The sequence below is a fragment of the Venustampulla echinocandica genome, assembly GCF_003357145.1.
Source record: "Venustampulla echinocandica strain BP 5553 chromosome Unknown scaffold_1, whole genome shotgun sequence".
NCBI classification, from domain to species: Eukaryota; Fungi; Ascomycota; class Leotiomycetes; order Helotiales; family Pleuroascaceae; genus Venustampulla; species Venustampulla echinocandica.
This window is the reverse complement of record NW_022474206.1, coordinates 425,914-451,030: the sequence shown is the minus strand read 5'-3', so window position 1 is coordinate 451,030 and position 25,117 is coordinate 425,914. Positions and strand designations below refer to the sequence as shown.

General features: G+C 48.0%; 9 protein-coding genes across 9 annotated transcripts; 4 read left to right on the top strand and 5 right to left on the bottom strand.

Moving 5' to 3' along the window:
* Positions 1 to 1,699: 1,699 nt before the first annotated feature.
* Positions 1,700 to 3,721, top strand: BP5553_02674 (MFS general substrate transporter; the record flags this gene model as incomplete). The annotated part of the gene is made up of 3 exons (XM_032011297.1): positions 1,700 to 2,009; positions 2,210 to 2,615; positions 2,776 to 3,721. The coding sequence occupies 3 exons, from the start codon at positions 1,700 to 1,702 to the stop codon at positions 3,719 to 3,721; spliced, it is 1,662 nt and encodes a 553-aa protein (XP_031870990.1).
* Positions 3,722 to 6,243: 2,522 nt separating this feature from the next.
* Positions 6,244 to 6,801, top strand: BP5553_02673 (uncharacterized protein; the record flags this gene model as incomplete). Its single annotated transcript, XM_032011296.1, has 1 exon — positions 6,244 to 6,801. One exon carries the CDS (start codon positions 6,244 to 6,246, stop codon positions 6,799 to 6,801), a length of 558 nt encoding a protein of 185 aa, XP_031870989.1.
* Positions 6,802 to 7,459: 658 nt separating this feature from the next.
* BP5553_02672 (uncharacterized protein) lies at positions 7,460 to 8,746 on the bottom strand (the record flags this gene model as incomplete). Its single annotated transcript, XM_032011295.1, has 1 exon — positions 7,460 to 8,746. One exon carries the CDS (start codon positions 8,744 to 8,746, stop codon positions 7,460 to 7,462), a length of 1,287 nt encoding a protein of 428 aa, XP_031870988.1.
* Positions 8,747 to 9,238: 492 nt separating this feature from the next.
* BP5553_02671 (Thiamine diphosphate-binding fold (THDP-binding)) lies at positions 9,239 to 11,094 on the bottom strand (the record flags this gene model as incomplete). Its single annotated transcript, XM_032011294.1, has 2 exons — positions 9,239 to 9,292; positions 9,379 to 11,094. The coding sequence occupies 2 exons, from the start codon at positions 11,092 to 11,094 to the stop codon at positions 9,239 to 9,241; spliced, it is 1,770 nt and encodes a 589-aa protein (XP_031870987.1).
* Positions 11,095 to 12,593: 1,499 nt separating this feature from the next.
* BP5553_02670 (Uncharacterized protein) lies at positions 12,594 to 13,409 on the bottom strand (the record flags this gene model as incomplete). Its single annotated transcript, XM_032011293.1, has 1 exon — positions 12,594 to 13,409. One exon carries the CDS (start codon positions 13,407 to 13,409, stop codon positions 12,594 to 12,596), a length of 816 nt encoding a protein of 271 aa, XP_031870986.1.
* Positions 13,410 to 14,527: 1,118 nt separating this feature from the next.
* BP5553_02669 (uncharacterized protein) lies at positions 14,528 to 15,610 on the top strand (the record flags this gene model as incomplete). Its single annotated transcript, XM_032011292.1, has 2 exons — positions 14,528 to 14,788; positions 14,840 to 15,610. 2 exons carry the CDS (start codon positions 14,528 to 14,530, stop codon positions 15,608 to 15,610), a joined length of 1,032 nt encoding a protein of 343 aa, XP_031870985.1.
* Positions 15,611 to 16,902: 1,292 nt separating this feature from the next.
* BP5553_02668 (uncharacterized protein) lies at positions 16,903 to 20,340 on the top strand (the record flags this gene model as incomplete). Its single annotated transcript, XM_032011291.1, has 2 exons — positions 16,903 to 17,640; positions 17,734 to 20,340. 2 exons carry the CDS (start codon positions 16,903 to 16,905, stop codon positions 20,338 to 20,340), a joined length of 3,345 nt encoding a protein of 1,114 aa, XP_031870984.1.
* A 793-nt stretch (positions 20,341 to 21,133) lies between these two features.
* Positions 21,134 to 22,699, bottom strand: BP5553_02667 (uncharacterized protein; the record flags this gene model as incomplete). Its single annotated transcript, XM_032011290.1, has 1 exon — positions 21,134 to 22,699. One exon carries the CDS (start codon positions 22,697 to 22,699, stop codon positions 21,134 to 21,136), a length of 1,566 nt encoding a protein of 521 aa, XP_031870983.1.
* A 1,058-nt stretch (positions 22,700 to 23,757) lies between these two features.
* BP5553_02666 (putative DNA-directed RNA polymerase II chain Rpb7) lies at positions 23,758 to 24,433 on the bottom strand (the record flags this gene model as incomplete). The annotated part of the gene is made up of 4 exons (XM_032011289.1): positions 23,758 to 23,779; positions 23,830 to 23,999; positions 24,050 to 24,130; positions 24,185 to 24,433. 4 exons carry the CDS (start codon positions 24,431 to 24,433, stop codon positions 23,758 to 23,760), a joined length of 522 nt encoding a protein of 173 aa, XP_031870982.1.
* Between the last annotated feature and the right edge of the window lie 684 nt (positions 24,434 to 25,117).

Here is a 25,117-nt window from a genome sequence, read left to right as displayed (position 1 = left end):
TTGTCGCATAATCTTAGCTGCTTACAACATCTACCTCCCAAAGAAGGAACATGTGATGCGCTTAGATCATGCGGAGCCACCGACCTGTAGAGTCTGAAAGTTAGATTGGTGTGCTGGTTGTTGGGATATTTGCACTCCCCACCCCACTTAACACACAAACCAAGCCTCTACACCATCCCAGGTGAAAGAAGCAGTCTGCCTAGCAAGTGTCGCGGCAGTTTGAAGGTAGGTCATTGTGAATAGCTAGGGAAGGAGGCCAGCATCACATATTAAAAGTTAGGTACCGTGCTATATTATTTTTGCCATTTTGGTGCTTCCAGAACAAAAGCACCAATCCACTATCAGTCCTTCCGCAATTGCATCATTTAACCTGCTTTCTTTAGTAAAGAAGGGCTACAATACCACCAATATCGAAGTCGAGGGTCCTTAAACCAAAAATGGCATGGTTCAGTGGTCTAATAGGTTGGAAAAGTTGTGCACTTAACCTTCAATCGTAGGCATAGTTGACCTGGACTTAGTGAAAGCGAAATCCATGATCTATTACAGGGTGTTTCGGTGAGAGTCAGTATCTATGACGAATAACTGGGCAGTGTAGAAAGCAGCGCGCAAGTATCCTTCAGTGGCCGGCAGGTGGCCCTATTTCTTTTTTCAAAAAGTCGACTGGCTTTTTTATATCGCGTGTTGTGGTCGCAACGTGGTAGCCTTACTTCTTTTATATTATTTTTAACCTATTCACGTTTTACATTGCGTATTGTCCTCCAAATTTGTTTTATGAATCTTTTAACTTGCTCAATATGGTTGGAGAATTCGTTTCTATGGGTTTTCGTTCCTTTCTTGCTTCCAGAGCGCTTGCGAATTTGTTGATATTGACTTTGCGTTCGCTAGCGACTTCTCGGCCCCTTATTGCTAAGCGAAGCGACCCAACTCCCCCGCCGTAGATGCAGGTGTAGACACCAGCACGACGTATTTACTAAGACGACGCAAGTGCGAACACGGCGTAGGCTTAGATCTGTGACAGTTAAATATGCACAGCTGACAGGTGTACAGGTTTGTAGGGCGAAACCATGTGGAATCCTAACTTATAGCTCATAGCTGACGGGACCCCTTACTTTCATTAGTTGTGTAGCATTGTTTGGCTCTAACAGCTTGCCATTGCTAAGACGTCTCAAGAAGAGTTCAATAGCACGGTTCCCCTAGCTGCCCTGATTCGAAGACTGATGTCTCAACCCGGGCCGTCTGGTAGTCTCTTGCTACATCAATCTCATCCACCTCTGTCGGAATATTTTTTCCTACAAGCTAGTTCAGATGTCCGTAGCTTCTATCAAAATATATGCGATATATCTCGAACGCCGAAACACATTACATGTCTCAGCTGGGGAATGAATAGATTATAATTTTCATTTATAATGCTTCGTCTTTGAAAATTTGACCCTATCCACCAGACTTGCTTGCGAAGAGCAAGGGTTCAGCCTATAATAGAACTACACTCGTAAGGCACCCCCCTATCCCAACTGAACAGGGCCCATTCACCCGCGAACGGCGAACGGCGAACACCGACATATTTCAGCCTTGGTTAACTGGTGTTTATTTTGTTGTTTTCGGTACAAATGCCCCGAATGGTAGCCGTTCTCAACCTTCGTGATGCTAGTGCTCATATTTATTCAAGCTGAACCGCAAACTCAACATTGATTCGAATATAATGACAGCTGCCATGAATGTGCAGACCGGAGATAATGCCAGTACCCACGCTCCGCCTGTAAAAATAGCGTCTAGCAATGCAATCGCAGAAAAGGCCGTTACTGACACTGAGATAGAGAAAGGCAGGCCTGAGGAGAAATGTAAGCCCAAGGGGAAAGGTAAGCCCGAGGAGAACGCTCAACCTACTGCCCCGAAGGCATTCGGATTTTACGCAATCATCGTGGCGCTCTGCTTGACAGGACTTTTGACAGCGTTGGAAGCAACAATCACGTCTACCGCACTGCCAACCATCACTGCCGTTCTTGGCGGCGGTGAGCTTTTTATATAGGTCATCAATGGTTACTACCTGACCATGTTAGTACTAGCCAAACCCTCCTCCGATCACCAGACGTTCTGTATTTCTTCTAACGGGTATTTTCAAGGACTGCATTTCAACCATTATTCGGACAGATAGCAAATATTTACGGGCGACGATGGCCTATGATCTCTGCGACTGCAATATTCACCCTAGGTAGTGGCCTCTGTGGTGGTGCTGTTAACATTGAGATGCTGGTTGCCGGCCGATTGGTGCAAGGCATTGGCGCCGGTGCAATCAATGTGCTTATTGAGATCATTGTTTGCGATTTACTGTCACTTCGGGAGCGAGGAAGGTACTTGGGTTTAATGTTCGGCATGATTGCTGTGGGCACGGTATTGGGCCCTCTGTTTGGTGGACTCATCGTTCAACATAGCTCATGGCGCTGGGTGTTTTATCTGAATGTTCCTATCGGAGGGTTGGCATTGGTTGCCCTGGTACTATTCCTCAAGGTCAAATCTGACAATACGTCAAACTTCACTTCGCGACTTAAGCGCATCGACTGGTTTGGAAACCTCATCTTCGTTCTCTCGATGGTCGCCGTTCTCACAGCATTGTCTTGGTGAGGATTCCAAGCCTATCCCTAAGCACGTTTTGAGAGCCATAAACGGGAGATCTGACCGAGGGCTGAGGCACAAATCTGGACGAAATGCCCCATTCCTCTGTGCTGTCAACTTCGGACTCTTTCATCTTAATCACGCCGGGCGCTAACAACTTTACAGGGCAGGAAGCAAATATCCATGGTCATCATTCCACATCATTGTACCGCTCATAATGGCTCTTGCAGGTGGTGTTCTCTTTATGTTCTTCGAGGCATCCCGCTTTTGCGCAAATCCGACTATGCCTCTTCACCTGTTCTCGAACCGTACGTCAGGAACGGGTTTTGCTTTGACCTTCCTCAGCAGCATCTCCGGGATCTCTCCTATCTACTTCCTTCCTGTATACTTTCAAGCTGTGCTTTCCTCGACTCCTGCCCGTGCAGGCGTTCAACTCCTTCCAACCATACTGGGTATTATATCTGGCGCAATCGTGGCTGGGGTCTTATTTTCAAAGTTTGGCCGCTATCGTCCCCTCCAACACGCCGGATTCACACTCATGGTAATTGGATTTGGGCTTTTGAGCTTGCTAAAGGCCAATTCAACAATGGGGCAGTGGGTTGGATTCCAAATCGTCGGTGCTGTTGGCACAGGCCTCGTCCTCCCAGTACTCCTTCCATCTATCCAAGCACCCCTCAACGAGGCCGATACAGCCCTCTCAACCTCAACCTGGGCCTTCATTAGGAGCTTTGGCTTGATTTGGGGAGCAACTATCCTAACGGTTGCTTTTAACAATCGTTTCAATTCACTTGCGCACCGGATTACCGACCCGGTTGTTGTAGCAGAACTCTTAGGCGGAAGGGCGTACGAACACGCTACAAAGGTTTACATGCAGACAATCACGGATCCTGCCACACATGCAGAGGTCGTCGGAGTATTTATCGACTCGCTGAAGCTGGCATGGTATGTTTCAATTGCATTTGCTGGCCTCGGCTTTGTACTTGTAGTTTTGATGAAAGTGGTCCCTTTGAGGAAAGAGCTCGACACTCAGTTTGGCATAGAGGAGAGCGACAAGTCTACGAAGACCGAGCAGCCTATCTCCGAGCAGCTGACACTAGCAACTAATAAATAATGGCTGCGCTTTATGGTTTTTTGCGTGGCGGTCTGGGGCAAGGGAAACGCCTCAAAATGGCCCAATAAAAATGCAATTTTTGCAATAGAGAAATGTTGTGATTGAGACTGGTGTCTTCGATCAAAAGGCTTATCTTTATCTCCAGTTCGATACATTCTGTCCCACCCATTTTTGATAGCGAGCGGCGAAGCTTGATAAGCTTTAACAAACAGATGTGGAGTAAAGTGGTCTAGTTGTGATTCTTTCTGCCTCGAATCTTAGCAAACTCCGGTCCAAATTTGTTGGAGATCCTTTCCATAGCGCATTCTTGGGCGAATTTGGTGCAAAGCTGTTTTCGCTAGTATTACATAGCCTAACAGCTATTACTCAAATATGAATCTAATATCGCGCTCTTACTAGAATACTCTTTTATACATAATTTAGATAGTCGGCGTATAGTACTATAATTATTATTCGAATATCTAGCTAACTATAAAGTAGGATTATTCCTAAAGCTAGGTTCTTATACCTACCTAGAGACCCCTCTATATCTGACCGAAATTGAGATATTCAAGTAGTGTAAATATCTCAATTCCAGTCAGATATTCGTAGCCGTTGGGCCTTACTCGAGTATAATATGGCGAAAAGAGTTTTGCAACAAATTCGCCTAAGAATGCGCCATACCTTCTATCCTCGACTCAGCCACCCAACGAAAATCCCTCGGTGTTTCATGTTCCAAACACAGAGAACCAACATTGAAAAAGAAAGGATGTGCAAGGTATAAGATCTGTTAGAATTTGTTCAAGAAAACGCCGTAGGAGGAGGTGATGCTCGGTTCGCGAATTGAAGGGGCGGCGGCCAGGGGTCGATTCAAGGTACCAATGTACGAAGTACCGCTTGGGTACAATAATAAAACACAGCGAGGTGGTACTTGAGCACGAGGTACAACATATAACCTGTAGTGCAATCACGGTCTATTGCCTCATGGAGGTATTTGTACACGGGTGTGCGACCGGCGGGCGCTAAATTCGATTTCGAGCTCTCCAGATCTGGCATTTCCGAGTCCTCGAGGGGACAAAAAAGGGAACAAACAGGATGAAATTGGGGGTTCATGCGGTGACCTCTTATTGCTGCCAAGTAGCACTGAAAGCTTGAGCTAGTTGGTACAAAAGTATCCCGAGCTTGTCGGTTGGCCGGGTTTCCGCGCTGGCTGGTGGTTGGTGGTTGGCAACAGCTGGCATCGAGTGGCGGGCGCAGACTGGCGGTGGTTGGATAATACAACCAAGCAATGCGGGTGCTGGCATTCAACCCTGCCAACAACATCGTCACGGCTTGTTATGACGACGTCAATAATCCAACGTCCAACGTCCATCGGTCCAACACGCAAGGCTTTCTTGGAGATCTCCCCCCAACCCAAGTGGCTGGAGGGCGGGAATCGCAGGTAATTTGTAAAGCATACCTGCCGAGCCCATATAAACCGGGAAGACGGATAAATATGCGCGCCCACAGATGGCCAAATCCTGATTTTGAGGGTATTTCATTGCGTCTGTGTGTTCCTCTTGTGCCCCTCCCCCCCTGGTAAGGAAGCATTCCAAGGAAGCATTCCAAGGAAGCATTCCAAGGAATCAATAGATGCAGTGGTCTGAAACCTTCCACATAGTGGCGGGGAGGGCGGTGTGAAGGCGATTCAAAGGCTGGCGATATCGATATCTGTATGGAGAATGGTATGTCTTAGACTCTTATCAGCTGTTTTCCATCAGGCTGGGCTGGTGTCTGTCTGTGTACTCGCTTGGAGAGGCGTTTGTTCCTGCAGTAGGGAAGCAGAGCGCCAATCGATCTCCCTGCGCGCAACTTGGCGCATGCATGTTGTGGTAAGGCTGCTCGTTGGCTGGTGAGCTGTTTGATCTTTGACGTTGATATATTGCTTGACTAGGTAGAGTGCCTGCTTGTGGCAGTGGTGACGTCGAGTCAAGCGTCTCCCCCACCACTTGCAGTGGCTGTCGGAACTCCTCTTAGAGCTTCTACCAGTAACTTTATGCTCTTATGAACTTGTAATTAGATGTTATAATGTGGCCAAGATAGAGGGTGTATTAAAATTTGAATGTTCCCACAAATTCTGACGCTCTCACTCCTGCTCTAGAGCTTGATGCTTCGCTGTTGAAGCTTGAAGCTCGACGCTTGGAAGTTTCGAGCTTGAAAGGCTGGAGCTTGACATTCCGGAACAATCCAAGGCCTTCGACGAGGCTCGGGGATTCTTTCTTCCCAGCTTGCAAATATACAGACCATCAAATCCGCGTACGCAGGCGAGGCAGGGGCGTTGCACCAACAACCGACTATTTATACTGACCGCCAACCTCAACGCTCTCTCTCTTCTCTCCCCAAACAAACACAACTCCACACCGATCTCTTCCATCCACAACTCCATCTCCTGTTCCACTCGTTTGGACCTTGCTCTCTACATACCACAATCGTTCACTTCACTTCTCAATCCAACTCTCAACTCCAAACACTGAACCTCGATCTTTGACGCGTCTTCCGTGACAATGCGTTCCTCAACTCTGCTCACTGGCCTCAGCGCCTTCTTCTTCATGGCGATGGTCATGGCTGAGGCCACCGTCACCGTCACCGTCGCTCAGGCCACCGTCACCGTCACCGAGTGTGGCATTGCTCCCTCTTCTCCAGTCGCCACCGGCCCTGCTGGTTCTAAGACCTCTGAAGTTGTTGTCCCGTCTGCTAGCCCATCCCCATCTCATGCCAGCGAGACTCCCGGAGGTCCTATCATCGTTCCATCTGCTTCCACTAAGGCCCCGGTTCCTTCTCCTACTGAATCAGTCACCTTGACCAGCAACGATGGTATCCCCACCAGCTTGATCGTCAGCTCCGGCTCTGGTACTTCGTCCGCTGCTCCCACCGCATCTGGCACCGGTTCGTCTACCGCTTCCATCACCTCGAAGGCCTCCGCCACCTCGGGATCTACTGCTGGATCTCCTACCTCCCACCCTACCCCCTCAGCTTCGGCCCCGGCCAATCCTGGCAACCATGTTATGGTCCCTAGCGTTCTGCTGGGTCTACTTGCTCTGGCCGCCTTGGTCCTCGGTTAATCTTCCTTGACAAGCAGGTAAGTTCACCTTTTCTCGAGCCCAACTGCCAACGCGACTAACATACGCGACAGAATGGCGTTTGCACTGGCGTCTTGTGCCTCTGCACGACTTAATGACTTTATGGGATATGACTGATAATGGCATGAGTGAATTGTGGATCTTGCAACAACAGTACATGGGAACGATAATTATGCATCGAGGGTTTTTCGTTGCATCTTTGCTACTTTGCTACACGTCCTTGATATTTCCTTTCTCTTTCCATTCCATTTCTTCTTTCGTGTAGTATGCTCTGAAGGCTGATACATATGGGATGGACCTGAGATGATACGGAGCATGGACAACGAGGTTGGCAGCATATGAATTACGATACATGGGGGGTGTTTGTAATCATAGAAACCAGCCAAAAACAAAATAATTCAAACTAAACTGAGACTGAAAGTGAAGAGAAAATAACTGTGACGCAACCGATGAAGCCATTGATAAAATCAAAACAGTAAGAATACTCCATCCCATATCAAGTTTACTTCTCTCTGTTTAGCCCCAGCCCCAGCTGACCGAAGCACAAATTAATACGAGCCTCTCCTCCCACCAGCGCAAGGACAATATATCGAATCTCTCTTCCTACCAATATCCTCTCCCTATCTCCCCTCATCTCCTTTCAGTATCCGCGCCTCCGCGGATCCCTCAGCTCCCACCACCTATCCCCGCTATCGGTCTCCAACCAGCCTCCCTTCTCCGGCACCAGCCTGGTTACATAGGGTCGCTTGCCCAAGCCATTCTCCATCTCACGCATATGGTGCAAATCGATAGCGTTTATTGCTCCGCCACTAGATGGTGAGAATCCTCCACCGCCACCTCCCCCATTACCACCTCCACCCCCATTACCACCACCACCTGGCAAAATGACATCTCGTACAAACCTAGAACCGCCGCCACCTCCACCACCACCGAGCGTCCTACCTAGTTCCGCGAGAGATGGGAGGTCGACGGTATGTATATGCGTCACATACTCCTGCTTCACTTCCCGGTCGCGATTCTTCCTCCTTCTCGGCGCAGTAGCTCGCACAGATTCAGCACTATCTTCACTGCCAACCTCCCAATCGGAGTAGTCCCTCTGTGGGGTAGTTCTTCGTTGAGATCCCCGCTCGAGTATCCGACGCTCACGCTCGCGGGCAACTTCATAATGGTGCTCGAACTCCTTCCTGATCCGCTCCTGTGTATGGCGTTCATGTTCCCTTGTACTCTCACGTTGTTGCTCAATTTGCTTCCTAATCCTCTCTTCCTCTTGCTGTTCACGCTCGCGCTGCTGCTCAATTTCCTTCTTCAGCCGCGCTTCGGCTTGTGTTGCGCCTTCAGCTCGGGCTTTATTCAGTTGCTCAAGAAGATCCTTGTTATCGGCGCGAACGCGCAGCTTGGTAACTTCTTCCTCGAGTTCAGTGATTTTCTGCTGGGCTTTTTTATCATCGGAGCTTGGTACGGTAGGGCGGCTTACTACCGCTTTAAGTGTTTCGATTTCGTGGGGGATGGTTGTGGCATGTTGTTCTTTGATCTCGACGAAGTCGTACTTGTAGGGCGGAACAGCGTAGGAAGACCTCATTACTGATGGGGGGAGGAGACTGGGAGGAGGGACTAGCGAGGACCGAGCCTCATATTGATATCCTCCATAGTAAGCAAATGTTGAATGATCGAGCTGCGCGTACGGGGAGGCCTGGAAAGGAGGGACATTTGCGGAGACGTGGTAATAGTCATCGGTGGTGATCACCGGTGATGTCCTGCGAGACCGGGAAGATGAGGATGGGGCTGCAACAGGGTATTTGATGCGAGAGTACGGATCTTGGACGTATTTGGATGATCTTGAAGACGACACCGAGGCGTTGGAGATGTTGCTCCCCCAGGCGGAGGGAGGCTTTTTGATATTGTCCCTCTTGCAGTTAAAGAACCCCATTGTGTGTATGATCGTATGTCGAAATTTGAGGTTATTCAATGAAAGTGCTTTGGAGTGAGTTGTGGAAAAGAATGGAAGGAAGAAGTGGAAAAGGGAGGTATATATTAACTATGCTCTTGCTCTGGCCGAGCGCTGCTAGGATTGAACTGCCTAATGCGGATTTGGCTAAGCCGGCAACATATTTTCAGCTTCTAGAAAGATGAAAGAACATGTCGTGGGGAGTTACGTGTACGGGTCGGCAGCTTGCACGAACTGTACTTCCCCTAAGTTTGGCATTCGCAGTACTGCAAAGAGCCAATCTGAGCGTGCTATATGCCTGGGAATCTCATTCCTTATCCGTCCTGGCAGATAAGTTTCCAATTCTGGCATTCAAGCGTGGATGTATGAGGGAGTATGCATGTAGCGTTTGGCCTAGCATGAGGAGCTACGCATAGGCAAACGGGCGTAGTGCGCTCATTGGTTCCATACACTGGGATTTCTGGCATAGACATTTCACAGCTTAGCCTCCTCCTTTGTCTTCTTCGAATTGTTCTGCCAGGCAAATTCCTTAGCCAATATTAGCAAGCAAGCCGGAGAGATAGAGATCGGCTAATGGCCTGGTTTCTTTGATGATAGGGGATGACACCACTCACCAATTTCTTCCCCTGCCCAGCTTCAATGATGACATTCACAATTACCGGAACAGTCGCCTTGAACCCGGCTTCCGTAGCTTTTGCAAGCTCCGCAGGAGTGCGGACCAGATATCCTTTCCCACCACACATCTCTACAATTTTCTCATACCCTACTTCCCACCCTAAGCTTGTGCTCCTCAGCCCATCCTTCTCTTTACCATCGATAGTATTTTGCTGCATTTGTAACCATTTATCTGAATCTTCACTATCTCCATGATACACACCACCATTATTAATCACAAAAATCAATATATCCATCCCATATCTCGCCATCGTCTCAACTTCTGCCAATGAGAAGCCAAATGCGGAGTCCCCTTCCAGACAGACTATCTTTTTGCGAGACATATTGGGTCCCGAGACTGCTTCGGGGGAAGGAAGATTGTAGGCACAATGTGCTGCAATGGCGTATCCTAAGCCTACGCCCATCGTTGCATAGGTGCCTGCATCAAGTCGTAATCGGGGATGTTCCACTGGGAAGACACTGCGCGAGATATCCATGGTGTTGGCGCCCTCTGATACATAGACAATACCACCCTCGTCTACCCGCGAGAAGCGATCAAGAGTCTCTTTAATTATGTTAAAAGTTCTTGCATATGTCATCGGGACTTTGTCCAGAATAGCTGCCTCTGCAGCTTTAGCCTCATTTTTGGCCGCGCTCGCTTTAAGAGCTTTGATATAGTTGGAAGACGTATCGTACTTCCACCCTTGAAGGGCTGTAGCAAGTTGAAGAGTAACCAGTTTTATATCTCCAACAATAGATAGAGATGAATCACCATTATTTTTGCCCAGTTCCTCTGCTGAGATATCCACTTGACATATCTTGGCCGCCGAACTCCACTTCGGTTCTTCCCCAAAATGTAAAATCCAGTTAAGTCTTGCACCAAGTACCAAGACAACATCTGCGCCCTTGAGAGCTGCGGATCGGGCCGAAGATGTATTCGACGGGTGTGAGTCAGGAAGAACTCCTTTGCCCATAGGTGTAGGCAGAAATGGGATTTTCGTCTGATCGATCAGCTGTCGAATGGTGGACTCAGCTTGAGCATATGCTGCCCCCTTTCCAACAACGACAAGTGGCGCCTTGGCTGATTTTAGCAGCTCCGCAACCGTTATTATCTTGGCTGGGTCCGAAGCAGCTTTAGGTGGAGCAGGTATGAGATGTGTTGTTGTCTCTTCTCCTTCGCCTTGTATGACATCTGCGGGCAGATCCACAAAACTTGGCCCTGCTCTCCCATACCACGAGGTTCGATATGCATTTGTAAGACTTTGAGGAACTGAATCGAGGCCGCATCGTATGGCAATCTTCGTATGAGGGGTAAGGAGAGATATCGCATCCATCTCTTGAAAAGCTCCTTTGGTAACCTGGTGTGTCTCGCTGGAGCCACCTAATAATAGCAAAGGGAACGCATTGGCCGATGCATTGCCAATCCCAGCCATAGCATGGAGAACTCCAGGCCCTCCGACAACTAAACACACACCTGGTTTACCTGTTAGATAGCCATAGGCGGTTGCTGCATAGCTCGCCGCTTGTTCGTTCCTGAACGCGATAAACCGGATTCCCAGCGCGATAGCTTCCTCTGCAATCTGAACGACCGGTATTCCCACGAGGCCAAAAATAACCTCGACTCCTAGCCCATGAAGGGCTCGCGCAATAATCGCTGCCCCAGTCTGATGCGCCATGGTGATGATTGTGAAACAAGTAGAGAAGTCAAACGCTGATGAAAAGCTATCAAGGTCCCAGCTAAACGGGGCGATGACCTCAGTGTTATTTTCGGCCCGCAGCTCTGGTACCTTGGGGTAGAGAGCAGCTCCCGTCGGTTGCCTCCCCACGGACCGCAGCCGCCAGCCTGAGAAGGCCAAGTTGCCGTAAACAAACCAGCAACTTGACCTTTTCAGACTAGCGGGCACCAACGAGAAGGGCTCAAGGACATCGCTCTCCGTCCCATAATCAGGGCGAGGGTGAAGGAGATCGCAAAAACACCAACAAGCCATCAACTTTGACCTCAGATAGTCTTTTTTTCAAAGTCAGCTACCCTTCCATATAGACAAAGTAGTTCCAACTTCTCCTCAAAATTCACTCTGCAAAGTACTGCATAGGTAAATCCATAAATTTGCTCATTCATTTTCCCTACCCAGCCATTCGCCAACTTGCTCAAGGTATCATGAAGGAAAGAGTTATTTCAGCGGCTGAACTTGGAAAGGCGGAGCGGTTGAGACCGTTTGGGGCCGTTCTGCGCAGTTTACAAAGTTGATGCGACGACCATCATCAAGAGCAGTGATAGAGTACGTCTATCAGAAGCTGCGACTATGAAGTTTGTTCAGACCCACACCACTATACCTGTTCCTGAGGTCTACAACACCTATCGAGATCCGGAGACGGGGCATGTTCAGATTGTTATGGAGCTTGTTGAGGGAGACTGCCTTGAGGATGTATAGGACAAGTTTGACGAGTCTCAAAAACAAAGCATCATTGATCAGCTCCGAGGTTTCTTCTCCCAAATGCGGAAGATCAGCGGCCCGTTTGCTGGCTGTATTGACGGCAAATCTTGCGAAGACATTATATTCACCGACCTAAGTTACGGGCCATACGATAATGAGGATCAATTTAATGAAGGAATTATTAGAGCCATTAGAGGGTCCGGATAAGACCCCTGGGTTGATCTAGTTTGCGAAATGATCCGCAGTTTCAAAAGCCACGATATTGTTTTTACGCACGGTGATTCTGCTCCGAGGAATATCATTGTGCAGGGTGCGAAATTCGCTGCAGTTTCGGATTGGGAGATGTCTGGGTTTTATCCGGAGTATTGGGAATATGTTAAAGCTCTCTGGCGACCAAATTGGGAGAGTGGATGGGTCAAGGAGAAAGCCACTGATCAGATACTAAAACCTTACCTCACGGAATTGGCAGTTATTTGGCACACCAGGGAGATAATTTGGTGAGGTACTCAATATAAACTACAAGTTCTGAATCCTGAATTTTTGCTAAGCATAGAGCTCGAGGGACTTGAAATAGTAGTTTACTTGACTCTCCCTCCGTAACCGACCACTTTAGCCGCATTCCCCTTGTTGATTATTATGCCTCATACGCGTTCGGTGCCATCGCTTGCACATTTCACTAACCTAGGTTGAAGAAATTCAAGAATATCATCAATGCCCTCCGGAATTTTGTACCAATGACCCTAGCCTGGATAGCATTTCCAAGTAGTTTGAATACCAAGCGATGAGAGCGTCTGGGCCGCTTCCTGTCCTAACCTAACCTTAACCTTCTCATCGTCTTCACCATGAGCAAGAGAGACGGGAGTTGTTAACGATGTTTGGCTATTTTTCGATGTTGAGATATTCAGCGCATCCATCGACAAGAGATCTCGAACATAGTTTATTGTTGCAACAGATGGCTCAAGAACATCATATTCCTCGTTACCACCAAAAGAAAAGGTATCTTCATTTCCCTCATCATCCGGTGTTCTGTCTGAATTTATCATGTCATCGATGTCATCACGAAATGGAAGCCATCCGCTCATACCCACGAATCCCCCGAGCGGAAACTCCAGCGTTAACAGAATAGAAAGCGACATCGCACATCCTTGACTGAAGCCCCCGAGGATGATATTCCTGCTCGGTATAGTCACCAGCTCTTGAGCTAAAATTTCTCGGATTTCTAATGCAGATTCGGCCAACCCTTGCAACTGCACCTCTCGACGATAAGCAGGGTCATCTAGGGATGCTATGTTAAACCACTGGTTTAATCTTGCTCGGTGGAATGCACTGGATCGACGCTTTTTGGCGGTTGGGAAAACGAATTTTGCGCCAGGATATATTTCAGTGAGTTTCATTCCAGCGGACGAGACCCCAGATTCGATGAGTTCAGATCCAAATTTTTGGCCATTACTTCCAAGGCCGTGAAGAAGGATGATTGTGTGAGTGTGTGCGGATGTTGACTGAATAACAAAGGTGCCTGCCTGGAGAGCTGGAGCAGCTTTTTGTGATTTCTCCATTGTAAGGTTGATAACCGCTTTTCTAAAAAATATCAGAAGACATATATAAACGGAACATCCTTTCCACCTACTCACCAATGTATTGAATTGATTCCGCAACTACAACGCACTGGGATAGAGGTAAGCCAAGTCCTAAGACTGAAGTAGAAGTTGTCTTTAAACCTTTTTGTCTAGGCTTTGTTCTTGGTTACTAGCCCGCCTATTCCCCCAACTAGCAATATGGATAGGAAAAGGTGGCAATTGACCCATGTATTAATTTATCTTAACCTAAATACTTCTCATCCAACATCGAGTGGGTGAAGGTCGTTATATGTCTGCGCGATTGCTTTGCGGCTTGGGCGAAGGGTGGCTGGATCTCTGGTATCTGCGATGCCTTCTAGTGAATTGGTTATAGTAATTTGGTACATAACTGCCATATGATAACATACTAGAAAATATCGCTTTCGTTCCAAATATGGGGTCTGTTTACTTTGGTGACGAGGTTGGTTCGATTACAGGTAGTGGTGGGCATTACCCCTGATTACATGTACTAAGTCACTATGGTCACAAGTAGGGATACCCGAAATCATCGTTGATTTATTAGGATAAAATAGGAATAAAAAATAATATGCATTCAAGCTATAAAAGGAATAGTATTCTAGCTATAACATTATAGCCGAAAAGCAGGTATTCAGCAACGCAGATGGTAGTACGAAGTAGCATGAGTAGCGTTTGGGTAGGTGGAATTAATATTACCTTCACTTTGTCTTGACTAGCAAATTGAGTGTGGAGGGGCAATTAACCCAAGCATCATCGTAGAGCTCTTACGATAAGCATCCTAGGCACCGATACCGCTAGGTACATGGACTTGTACCTTGGTAGTGCAGGAGCACTCATGCGCCGAAAGGCCCAACAGCCCAAAGGGTTATCCTAAAGGGTTTCTAGACGTGTCTGCAAACGTGGTGCTAATTGTATCGCATCGCATGGCTAGTCCAATACTCCGACTGTTTGTTCAAAGGGCCATGGCATATTCGTTCAATTGTGAAACGAGGTATTGATCAACCTCCGCTACTGCTGTTCGCTCCCCACATTACACCGTCCCCACGATCCTCGTAACGATAACACCAAGCATCTCAAAAATGGCCGACTCTGCACCCAAATCGTACTCTACGGACCCTGCGCTTTACCTATACACTTCCTTGACGGCTGGATCGTCGCACATAGTTACTGCTACTTCCCGGCTCGAAACGATACTGAGAGCAAACAGGATCCCCTTCAAGGCTATCGACCTTGCGACGGACGAGAAAGCCCGCATGCTATGGGGTCGAAGAGCAGGAAAGGATGAATCGGGTCGTGCTAGGAAGATTCCAGGGCTGGTGCAGGAGGGGATGGTAGTTGGGGTATGCTGGTCAGGAGAATCAACCAGGCGAACAACAGGCTGACCAACACAGGATCTTGTAGAAATCGAAGATTGGAATGAGTATGGCGAGTTGAAGCAGCATGTCAAGATTGTCGGCGTGTCGTCGACACCAGCACGGCCAATAACGACGACTTCCAGCGCACCCTCCAAACCTCCTGTCCCACAAGAGGATAAAAAGTCCGAGCCAGCTCCGGCAGCAGAAGCTCCAAAGGCTCCCGAACCTTCGAAAGCTTCCGAGTCCTCAGATTCCCCTCCAAGCAGCTCAGCGGCACCAATATCTTTAGCGTTGCGACAACTGGGTCAAGAAGCAGCAGAGAAAGCTAAGGATATCAAGAAGAAAGCCGCAGAGACACGAAGTGGAGTTGGCAAGGCAGAGCCGGCGAAGGAGGCAGAGAAATCTGCCACCCCAGCTCCAGTTACCGCTGCTGTCTCTGATCCCTCAACGGAGAAAGGTCCCGTCAATGCAGATACCATCCTACAATCTCCAACTTCGAGTGCTTGGCGGCGAGCACCAGAGTCGCTTTCAAGGCCTACCACACCCCGATATTTGAGCGATAAATTGGAGTCACTACAATCACCAACCTCTACTGCATGGAAGCCTACTGATATCGACCGGCCGATTTTGTCCCATAGAGGATCTTCGATTTCTCTAGCTTCCGCTGAGGAGATTAAACAAGTCGAGCAGGATCAGGCTATCCCCGAAGAAGACGAGGAGGAGGATGAGGAGGATGAGGAGGAGGATGAGGAGGACAGCGACGAGGAGGAAGATAGCGAAGAAGACGCTAAGGATAAAAAGAACTGATTGAGATATATGGAGGCGTGACCAGTCAAATATCAAGTCTTCAATTGCATCATCACTCCAGAAATCCTGCAAAAACAATTACGTTCCTCATCGAACGATGCCCAATCAACTTCGGTATATTTGCCTTCTTAACCAAGTGGAACTCTCAATTTCTCAATCCTTCGTTGATCAGTCCCTTCGAGTCTCCTTCACTGGCCGTCCTCTTCAACGACGCCCTTTTTTCCTTTTGTGCCCAGTGGTGCAGGTCTGATATGCGTCATTTAATTGCGTTCAGCCCTGGATGTTCCAGCGTCCTCAGCCATGTCACGGCCGTTTTATCATGGTACACGACGCTTGCAGTAATATTCTATCTCCCTATAATCTCAGCTCTATGAAACAAAGAATCGCTAGAGTAGTACTCATACTCAATCTACGCCACAGCATAATCTTCGTTCTTCAACTTATCATCCAATTTCATTTTATTTGGCAATCTTCGAGTCTGGCTATTCATCTGGACATTGCTGTACCTCCTGGAATTCACTCCAAAGGGATTCCCCTCGGCAATACGCAGAAAATTCTGTCGTGATCCCGATTTCATGCATTAGTAGGCCCTTATTTTGGCCATTTTCTTAAATCGCGTGCTTTTTCATAACTAATTGAATCTCGCCTGGTTGCCCCCACTCTGCCTTCTGGGCGAAAGTGTTGACGCATATGGATGTGGCAGGCTGATAACCGAACGTGACTTTGATGCGCGAGCATATGACAATAGGTTGCAGAAGTGCTTGCAGATAGGGGTTTGTCAGGTCCCCTTTCCATCCGAAGTACATTAATTACAATGTGTATGTGTATTTCAAATGTCACACAGTGCAAAATGTCTCTATAGCTTTAGATTGGTACAATACCACTTTACCTTCTTTCGTGCGAGCCGGATGCACTCGTTCTAAACCCGAGGTGGGTTGAACCTGCAATGAACATTCCTGGTCATTGGGGAGCTCCACCTGCTTTTGGCCATTAGTTTCCTTATCTGCTCAATTTATGAGATGGATACTCGATGGGTTTTCTTTATTGCGCTGATTGGTGAGTTTATTATTAGGGAGAATGAAAGTTTTCTTTGTTAGGGGAGTTGTGCAAGTCCGTCCCCGCAACGCCTTTTGTCCTTGATGTGCCGTTTCCGGCGCCAACATATCAGTGATAGTTTTTCAGGAGGGATACAATGAATATGGGATCCCATATAGGACTATGGCCACTCAGGTCATGAAATCAAACCTCATTATCAACTTTTCCCACTTCGTATTTTGGTTTCTTCCCCAGTCATGCCAGTGCCCAATAACCCATGGATTGGTCGGATTTCTGCCTTCCTTTCAGTCTATGTCCCTTTTGGTATTATTATTTTATGGGACTCTCGAAGTTTGGACAATTCATGTGTTCTTTGGACCACCCCAAGGGTTCTTGCAATCTTGTTTGCTGCGAGTGTCCTACGTAGAATACTAGAGCCAGAGCCCGAACCAGAGCCCGAACCAGAGCCCGAATCAGGTTTCGAACAAGAGACAGAAACAGAGACAGAGCCTCAACCAGGTCCCGAACCAGAGCCAGAACTCGAACCGAATCCTGTGCCACAGCTCGAACCAGGCCCTGATCTAGAGCCAGAGCCAGAGCTCGAACCAAATCCTGAACCACAGCCCGAACCAAGCCCTGAACCAAGCCCAGAACCAAGCCCTGAACCCGGCCGCGAACCAAAGCGAGAGGCAGAGCAAGATCTCGACCCAAAGCCGGAGCCGGAATCAAGTCAAAAGCCAGAGCAACTACCAGAGTCACAAATTCAGCCGCCACCCTTCCCGAAACTATACATAGCGCCTGTTAACTATGGCGTGGAGTTCGAATTCGTGTTTGCTTTCGCTGAGCCCGAGTTAGACCTTGGGCCCAACGTCATCCAAAAGCATATCCCGTATGTCATGAGAGAAACAGCGCTCACTCGCGCCATCGCAAGACTACCAGACCACCCGTATAACAGCTGGGGCGTACAAGTCCATAGTACTAGTGAGTTAAAACCTGTAAGTATTCCACCAGGTCATAGCTAAGCTAGGCCATGTTAAGAAGCCTGTTCTATGTTTCCATCCATTAAGTTGGTGCTGACCATGTACTAGTATGATGGGCAGCCGCAGGAGATTTTGAAGAGGAAACTTCGCGCTCAATGCCCAGAAGTCCCCACCAAGGTCTATGGCACAATTGAAGGTGCCCAGAAAACACCGGAATACCTAGGTCAGTACAAGAAATGGATCATCACTGTCGATCACACCGTCTGTGGAGTAGGATCGGAGAATATCCCTTTGCGACTACCACACCGGCCACGATTCGATTCGGGTGATTGGGATTCTTATGGGATTGAGCTAGTGACGCCCGTTTTTAATGGTGCCGTGCCGGACAATATGCGCCAAATCGGGAAGATTGTCAAATCTGTTGGTGGCCCTGAAAAGCTTGGGTACGACGCTTTTATAACCAATCAATGTGGCCTCCATGTCCATGTAGAACCACCGAAAGATCTGAAGGTTCTAATAGAGCTTGCAATTATTTTGCTTGTATACGAAGAAGAGATCAGCCGGCTTCATCCTCCATGTCGGCGACCGGGACATCCTGCGTCAAAGCGCCAACTCGACAGCAATCGTCTGTGGTTTTTGAAAAGTGATGATTCTGTGTTTATAGATGGCGACGCAAGTCGCGAAAGCAGTTGGATTGACACGGATTGCTCGACTCATGCACTTAGCCAGAAGTTTTCAATCCTGCAAATTCGCAACCGCATGCGTCTAAACCGGACAAAGGAGCAATTGGCCGAGAAGATGTGTGCACCTAAAAATCGCCTGAATCCTCATGGGAATAGAAATCGCTTGGTCAACTTTGTCAACTTAACCCGAGGAGAAGGGTATTCTGAGACTATTGAGTTCCGCCAAGCTCGCGGCTCGCTCTCCCGTACAGAAATCTTCCACTGGACAAGCTTGTGCATCGGCCTTGTGAAACTTGCAGAGTTCTATGTGGAGAATCCCGATCGGTTTCCTGCTAAGACCTGGGAAGATATCCAGATACAGCCGGGGACAAGAGTCAAGGAGTTGCCTATATTTAGGCTCATGCAGGATATGAAGCTCCATGAGAAAGCTCCCAAATTCTGGGCTAAGAAGATTGTCAGATATGATCTATCTAAGCCAGGGGATCAAGATAACAGGACTGATAATGAAGCCCCTCCAGTGGATGACCCATCGGCAACAGAGAATGGGAACACCGACAGCAGCAGAAAATCTAACAGTCAGGAGTCTTTCCAGTCTGTACCAAGTCAGAGAGGCTCAATTCCAGAGCTACAAGGCGATTTAGGGACACAAGGCATTTCGGCGGCAGAGGGGCCGGAACTAGAGTCAACTCAAGAGCCACTAGAAGAGCCGAAGGGAGTACTCAAACCAGACGACCCGCAATTACACTTATTGGATACCGATCCCTCGGCAGGACAACAGGGTGCTGACTTGACAACGGTGCTTCAGAGGGCACCACCTGGTAAATTAGCTATCGAGCCCATGGCGCAGGACGGGGTATCATGGTATGTGGATGGTTTCAAAAGTCAAGAATGGAAGGGGATCCTGCCAACGGCTTCCAGTGCAGAGCCGAGGTTCAAGACTTGTGGCATTTACGCCATTATGGACTCCTTCCGAGCCCAATATCCACGGAGCCCTTTTGCTAGTATTTTTCCAGCACGACTTTTAGAACTTTTTGATGAATATTTTGGCGAACTGAAGTTGGATACTGCATCAGATGAGCAAATGCACGCCCTCATATCCGACGCTACACAGGGGGAGTTTGTACTGGTAATAAACCACGCTTCATGTAGCAAGGCTTCTAGCGCTCGACGAGTTGGGGCGCTTGAGCAGCAGGAGGTCTACGCGAAGAATCTCTATATGAAACGTTTGTGTGGGGACCATAAGCACTGGGAAGGTATGAGGAGGTTTGAGTCACCTACCACGCCTACGACAGAACCACCAAGTCTACTACCCAGCGCTATGGAAGAAAGTCCAAATAGACAGTCTACCCCCATACGAGAAAAGCTTGCTGAATCGACTATTATTATGCAAGATAACCCCGCCGAAATAACTACTCCTTCAAGCGCTATGGAAGAAAGTCCAAATAGGCAGTCTACCCCGATACGAGAAAATCTGGCTAAATCGACTATCGTTATACAAGATAATCCCGCCCAACCAACTTTACCCACAAGAAAGAAGCTAGCTAGACCATCTATCTCTCTTCAAAACGCCCCCACCCGGCCCTCTGCCCCTACAGGAGGGAATCCAATCGAACCATCTAGCTCTTTAGGACAGAATCCAGTTGAACCACTTACTCCTGTACAAGAGAATCCAGTGGAACCATCTACACCTACACCTGAACATTCAGCCGAACTATCTGAGCCTCAACAATACCATTCAACTCAACCGGCTACACCAACAGGAGAACCCCCAGTTGTATCTAACCCTCTACAAGAAAATTCACCTGGGCCGGCTACCCCTGCAGGAGGAAATCCAATCGAACCTCCTAAGCCGATACAAGAGAGCCCGGTTGAGCCATCTAGCCCTATACCCGAACATTTAGCTGAGCTATCTAGCCCCCAACAAGAAATTTCATCTGGGCCCACTACCCCTACAGGAGAAAGTTCAGCTAGAGCGCCTACCCCTAAACGCGGGAACTCAGCTCGACGGCGTAGATCTCGGCGAAAAAGATGATCTCGGCAGTCTAGCCCTTCATCAAGTCGGCAACCTACCCATATACGAGGAATTTCACTTGACCATCATTATACAAGAAGAATATCTACGAGTTCTTGAGAATTGCAATGACATCTCTAAGTAATCTAAAATGCATCATTATGTTGGAAACACCACGTTTTACAAATATTTATTTTAGCGTTTGGCATGCTTAAAATAGTATTTTAGATATGCTTGGTTACAGTATCATTTAGTTTTTGGTTTTTTAGTTTAGAATTGTACAAGCTTTTGAAATATATTATCCTAAATTTTAAAACTTGTAGAACAGATAGTGTGGTTTGAAATCGATTGTGTTTGAATATATGACATTGCTGGTTGCACTACTCGTAATCTAGTTTGCTTTCCAGAGCGGAAAACATCTTTCTTAGCTTGGGGTATGGCACGCTGAACGATATCTTGGGTACGGGTGACTGCAATAAACTGCAAAGAACCTTCCGGCACTCAAATACACAACCATACATCCCATGTTTTCCCTTGGAAAATTAACGTAGACTTGGTATATTTGATCTAACGACCCAACAAAATTAACTTGTAGACCAGTCGCGGTTCGGATTCTAACTCTTATTGTTAGACGCTCCATCATTACCGATCTAACAAAATAGATATTGAACTCTAAGCTTTCGGCCACAAAGTATATGGATTGAACCAACTCCCGATTCGAATGGCCGAGGGACTGTCGGCGTCCTTTTGATATTTTAGATTGGGGTTCACCACAGGGGCTTCCGCACTTGGATGCCACATATCAGCAACCTCCCTAATGCCTACCCAGAACAATGACCTTCGCCTTCTGTAGAATCACCTTCCAATTGGGCTCCTCGGGTACAAGATAGTTGCCGAGGTGGCGCGGAGTGCAATGATGCGTAATAGATATTGGGTTTTGTGGCAGTGCTTTGATTCGATCGTCCCTTTCTCCCCAACGGGCGAGTTCCTCATTTAAATTTCCTCTTCCCTCTGCTTGCTTGTTGGATGAAGCCTTAACTTCAACCCGGCGGGAGGCAGCCTTTTCTCGTCGTCGGGAAGCAGCCAATTCCACAGCCTGCGCAGCCCGCCTCTCCTGTTCAGCTTTAACAGCCTTCCGCTCAACTGTTTGTCGGAATAAAGCGGCTTCCATACCCTCTCCAGGTAGCCTCCTTTTCGCAGCCTTAGCCGCCTGCCGATCGAGATTTAAAACGTAAGGTTCTATTATGCCCATCAAATGGTCTCTGTTATCCCGTAAACGCTGTTCCTCCGACGCAAGGGACATATTCACCAGGTGAGTGCCCTCGGCGAAGTTATCTGGGGTTTCAGCCCTATTCCAGCGGCTGGGATCAAACCGTCTCATGTATGATCTGACCGGTTGCCAAGTGATGCAAGGTTCATAGCCCTCAAACGTATCTCTACTTAATTTTCCATTAATCATAGTGCGTCGTATAGCTTGCGACAGGATCCATATATGTATATTGGCGGACAACCCATCTTTCAGACCACCCGTAAACTCGACCGTGTGGTGGGATGAGGCATGGGGATTGTAGAAGACGAGATGATTGTCCGCTTTGGGTTTGAGGCCGTCGTATAGTATCATTTTTGACATGAGAGCCGCGACATTCAGTAATGTCGTGTCCATAAAATCAGCTCCACGTCGCAAATTTCTCTCCTTTCCAGCCTCGAGCTGTTGCTGTAGTTTTTGCAAGACCCTCTTGGAAGCTGGGATATATATTTCTGCATATTCCCTTTTCGATTGGCGAGCAAGAGCAAGTCGCTCTTCAGGAGTCCCGGTAGTTGGTGTGTGTTGACTATTCTGAGTGGCATCTCTTTGGCGCTTGTGGTTCCTATGAGGAGAAGGCAAATATTCCAGATAAAACTGGCTTCTCAATCCAGCCTCTACTTCCGCCTGTTCCAACTCCTTAACGATAGAATTTCCATCACAGATGCTGCTATCCCTTTTCTTTAACTCGTGCGCCATCTTTTTATCAAAACGTGGTTTCAATTTCATCGCCTGCTGTCTCTCGTCATCACGGCTCTTTTTGCACGCGATTGCCATTGTAGCACCCCTGGCTTTGGCTGCAAGAAATTCTCCCCACTTTTTCATGGTATAGATCTGGTCCTGGGATTTCTTTTCCAGTCTACAGTGCTTCCACCCTGTAGCTTCGAATAGAAAATAGACCTGGACAGTTCGCTCTAGGAAGCGCATATATGCCCCGGAGGTGTTGAGGCTTGGGCATATTTGTTTATCTGTGTGGTCTTCGATTTTCGTATGAGGAGCATGGGCGCCTCTAAGTATTTTTAGATGCGCCGCTGGTTCTTGTCGTTTGATATGCAAGAAAACGGAGTCCTTGGACATGGTCAATCTGTTGGGCAAGGTCGATTTGAAGGCGAAAGTTGGAGATGCCTGTGTCCGGGTCTACGTCGAGAACGCTGTCGGTGGCTGAGATCTGTAGCTAGAATCTGCTAAAACCCGAGATATATAAGTGTATGCCGATGGAAGGAAATCCGATGCAAGACAAAGCAGAATTATGACGGTCATTTCCTAGGGTGACATCCTTAAGGTTGAAGTTGAGGTTGCCGGTTTTGGGGCAGTTGTTTTGGGGCAGTTGTTTTGAGTGAATAATAGATTGTCCCGAGTAACAGACAGAGAACAGACAGAGAACAACAAGAGCTTGAACGATGAGTACAGGCCTACGAGAGCGGCTGGGCGAATGTTGGCAGGTCGTACTCGTGTGTTAACAAGGCGCAAATCCGGCCCTATCAATATTATTGCTTCGCTAACACAACTTGCGAGAAGATATCAGCTTGGAACTAGCTTTACATAGCCCAACTTTTGCAACGCGTTTTTCTCAGCCTCTTGGATTACACGCTTTAAGAAGGGTACTGTGGCATATTGAATAAAGCCGTAGGCCAAATACTTTATGGTTTAACAAAGAAATTTTGATTTCACTTGGTACTTTTTAAACCTGTGACTCAGAAAGTGAGATGGAAAAGAAGCGTAGATTTAGGATGTGGCTGCTAGACTTAGCTAGAAATATATATCGAGACTCGACAGGCCTTCGCATTACGCACGTTATAGTGGCAAGATAGGAGGGACATCTGCTGACGGAAATGGTTTAAAATACTAGGCGATTTGCCAATGATAACCTAAGATCCTTTCCTTTTCAGTTTCACCTGCCAGTGGACCTCAGGCTGCAACCCTCCATATTCTTGCAGAATCCTTGGCTGGATATAGCTACATGAGTGAGGGCTCGATCAGGTCGATTAGATGCCTCTGAATGAGGTGGTAATCGGAACTATTTCCAGTCCCGATGCATCCTCTATCGGTGTCCATGTGTACATTTTGGTGTTTTTGTCTTCTTAGTTGCCTCGTTCTTCCCCGGCACCAAAGTGCCTGTGGTCTATTTCGGAGGCTCATGACGCGGCTTGCAAACATCTGTAATATCGATTAGCAGCTGTTAACACACGGCTTCCAGGCCAACTCACCCGAGATAGTCCTCCTTGATACTAGCAATGGCGTACATGCCTCCTACTTCTGCTCTAGTGCCAATCAGCTTCACGCGCACATGAGTTCCGACCTCGATAACAGAGTCCTCGTTGTTCGTCCATTGAGGCGGCGTCGCGTTGGTATCAAATCTGATATCGGGAGGGATTAACTAGTCTACATGTTAGGCCTAATTGCGCAGTCCATATCACATATACTAACATGAGATGAAACGAAGAGTGGGAGAGGACCAGCATCTGCGAAGAAGCCGACCTGGTTGACAGAGGTTACAATGGCATCAACCTGCAAGAATAAATAAGCCATATGTCTCCAGAATTTCCAGCTGCCGATTCTTACAGTCTCGCCTTTGAACGGCCTCCACACCACTGCGCGATAGCTAACGGTGAACTCGGCCAATCCATTTCCAGGCAGAATCCGTCCTTCGGAGATATTGACCGTGTCCATTATTGTGATAATAAAGTAGCGACCTGTGCATGTACCCTCAACGTCCTTCAACAGCTTCCCTGTAACCAACTCGTGCATATTTCGGCCGAAGTATGAAGGGTGCAGGGTGACCTGGTGGGTCAGGTTCAGGACGAAGAACATGATGGGCGGTACCCGATAATCCAAGTTGTTGAACCAAGGGCAAGAAGGAAGTTCACGGAGAAAGAGTTTCGACGTGGCGCGATGGAGATGGAGGAAAGGCAAAGGCTCGAAGGTGAGGTGAGGTGAGTTACCCGCGCCACCGTCCGCAAGTGCGCCCTTCCACTCCTTTATTTCAAGATAGCCTCCTCGGTCCCGGTCGCGCGAAGCTCTCAAAGCTCGCAGATATATTGCACTTTACTTGGCCGCTGACGAAATCTGCAGCCATCATATCAGTCCAGAACGCAGTGAGCGCTGGGTTAGCAATACAACGTACAGTACACTGGTCAAAAGAATGGCTTCGCAAAGACGGAACGCTCTGGCGCTGCTCTGGGGCCGTTACAGAGCGCGCGCAAAGGTTGTCGATGCTGGATCGAGCTCTGGACAAAGGACTGAAGATGTGGCCGGCGAATACACAAAGAGAGGGATGCTGATGCTTTGTGGTTCCGCCATAAGCTTAACTGGGAATTTGATAGCCGATTTATTAGTGCCAAGCTAAACGCGTTCAAGCCGTAGATTCCATCCCTAGCGCATAACGAGCGGCATCCGGCGGCCGAGGAGCTGTCGTTCGATTCCCATCAACAGCTTCAAACTTCAATTCTGGCGCTCTTTTTGATACCATTCAAGCTTGTCTCGCTAGAGTGATGG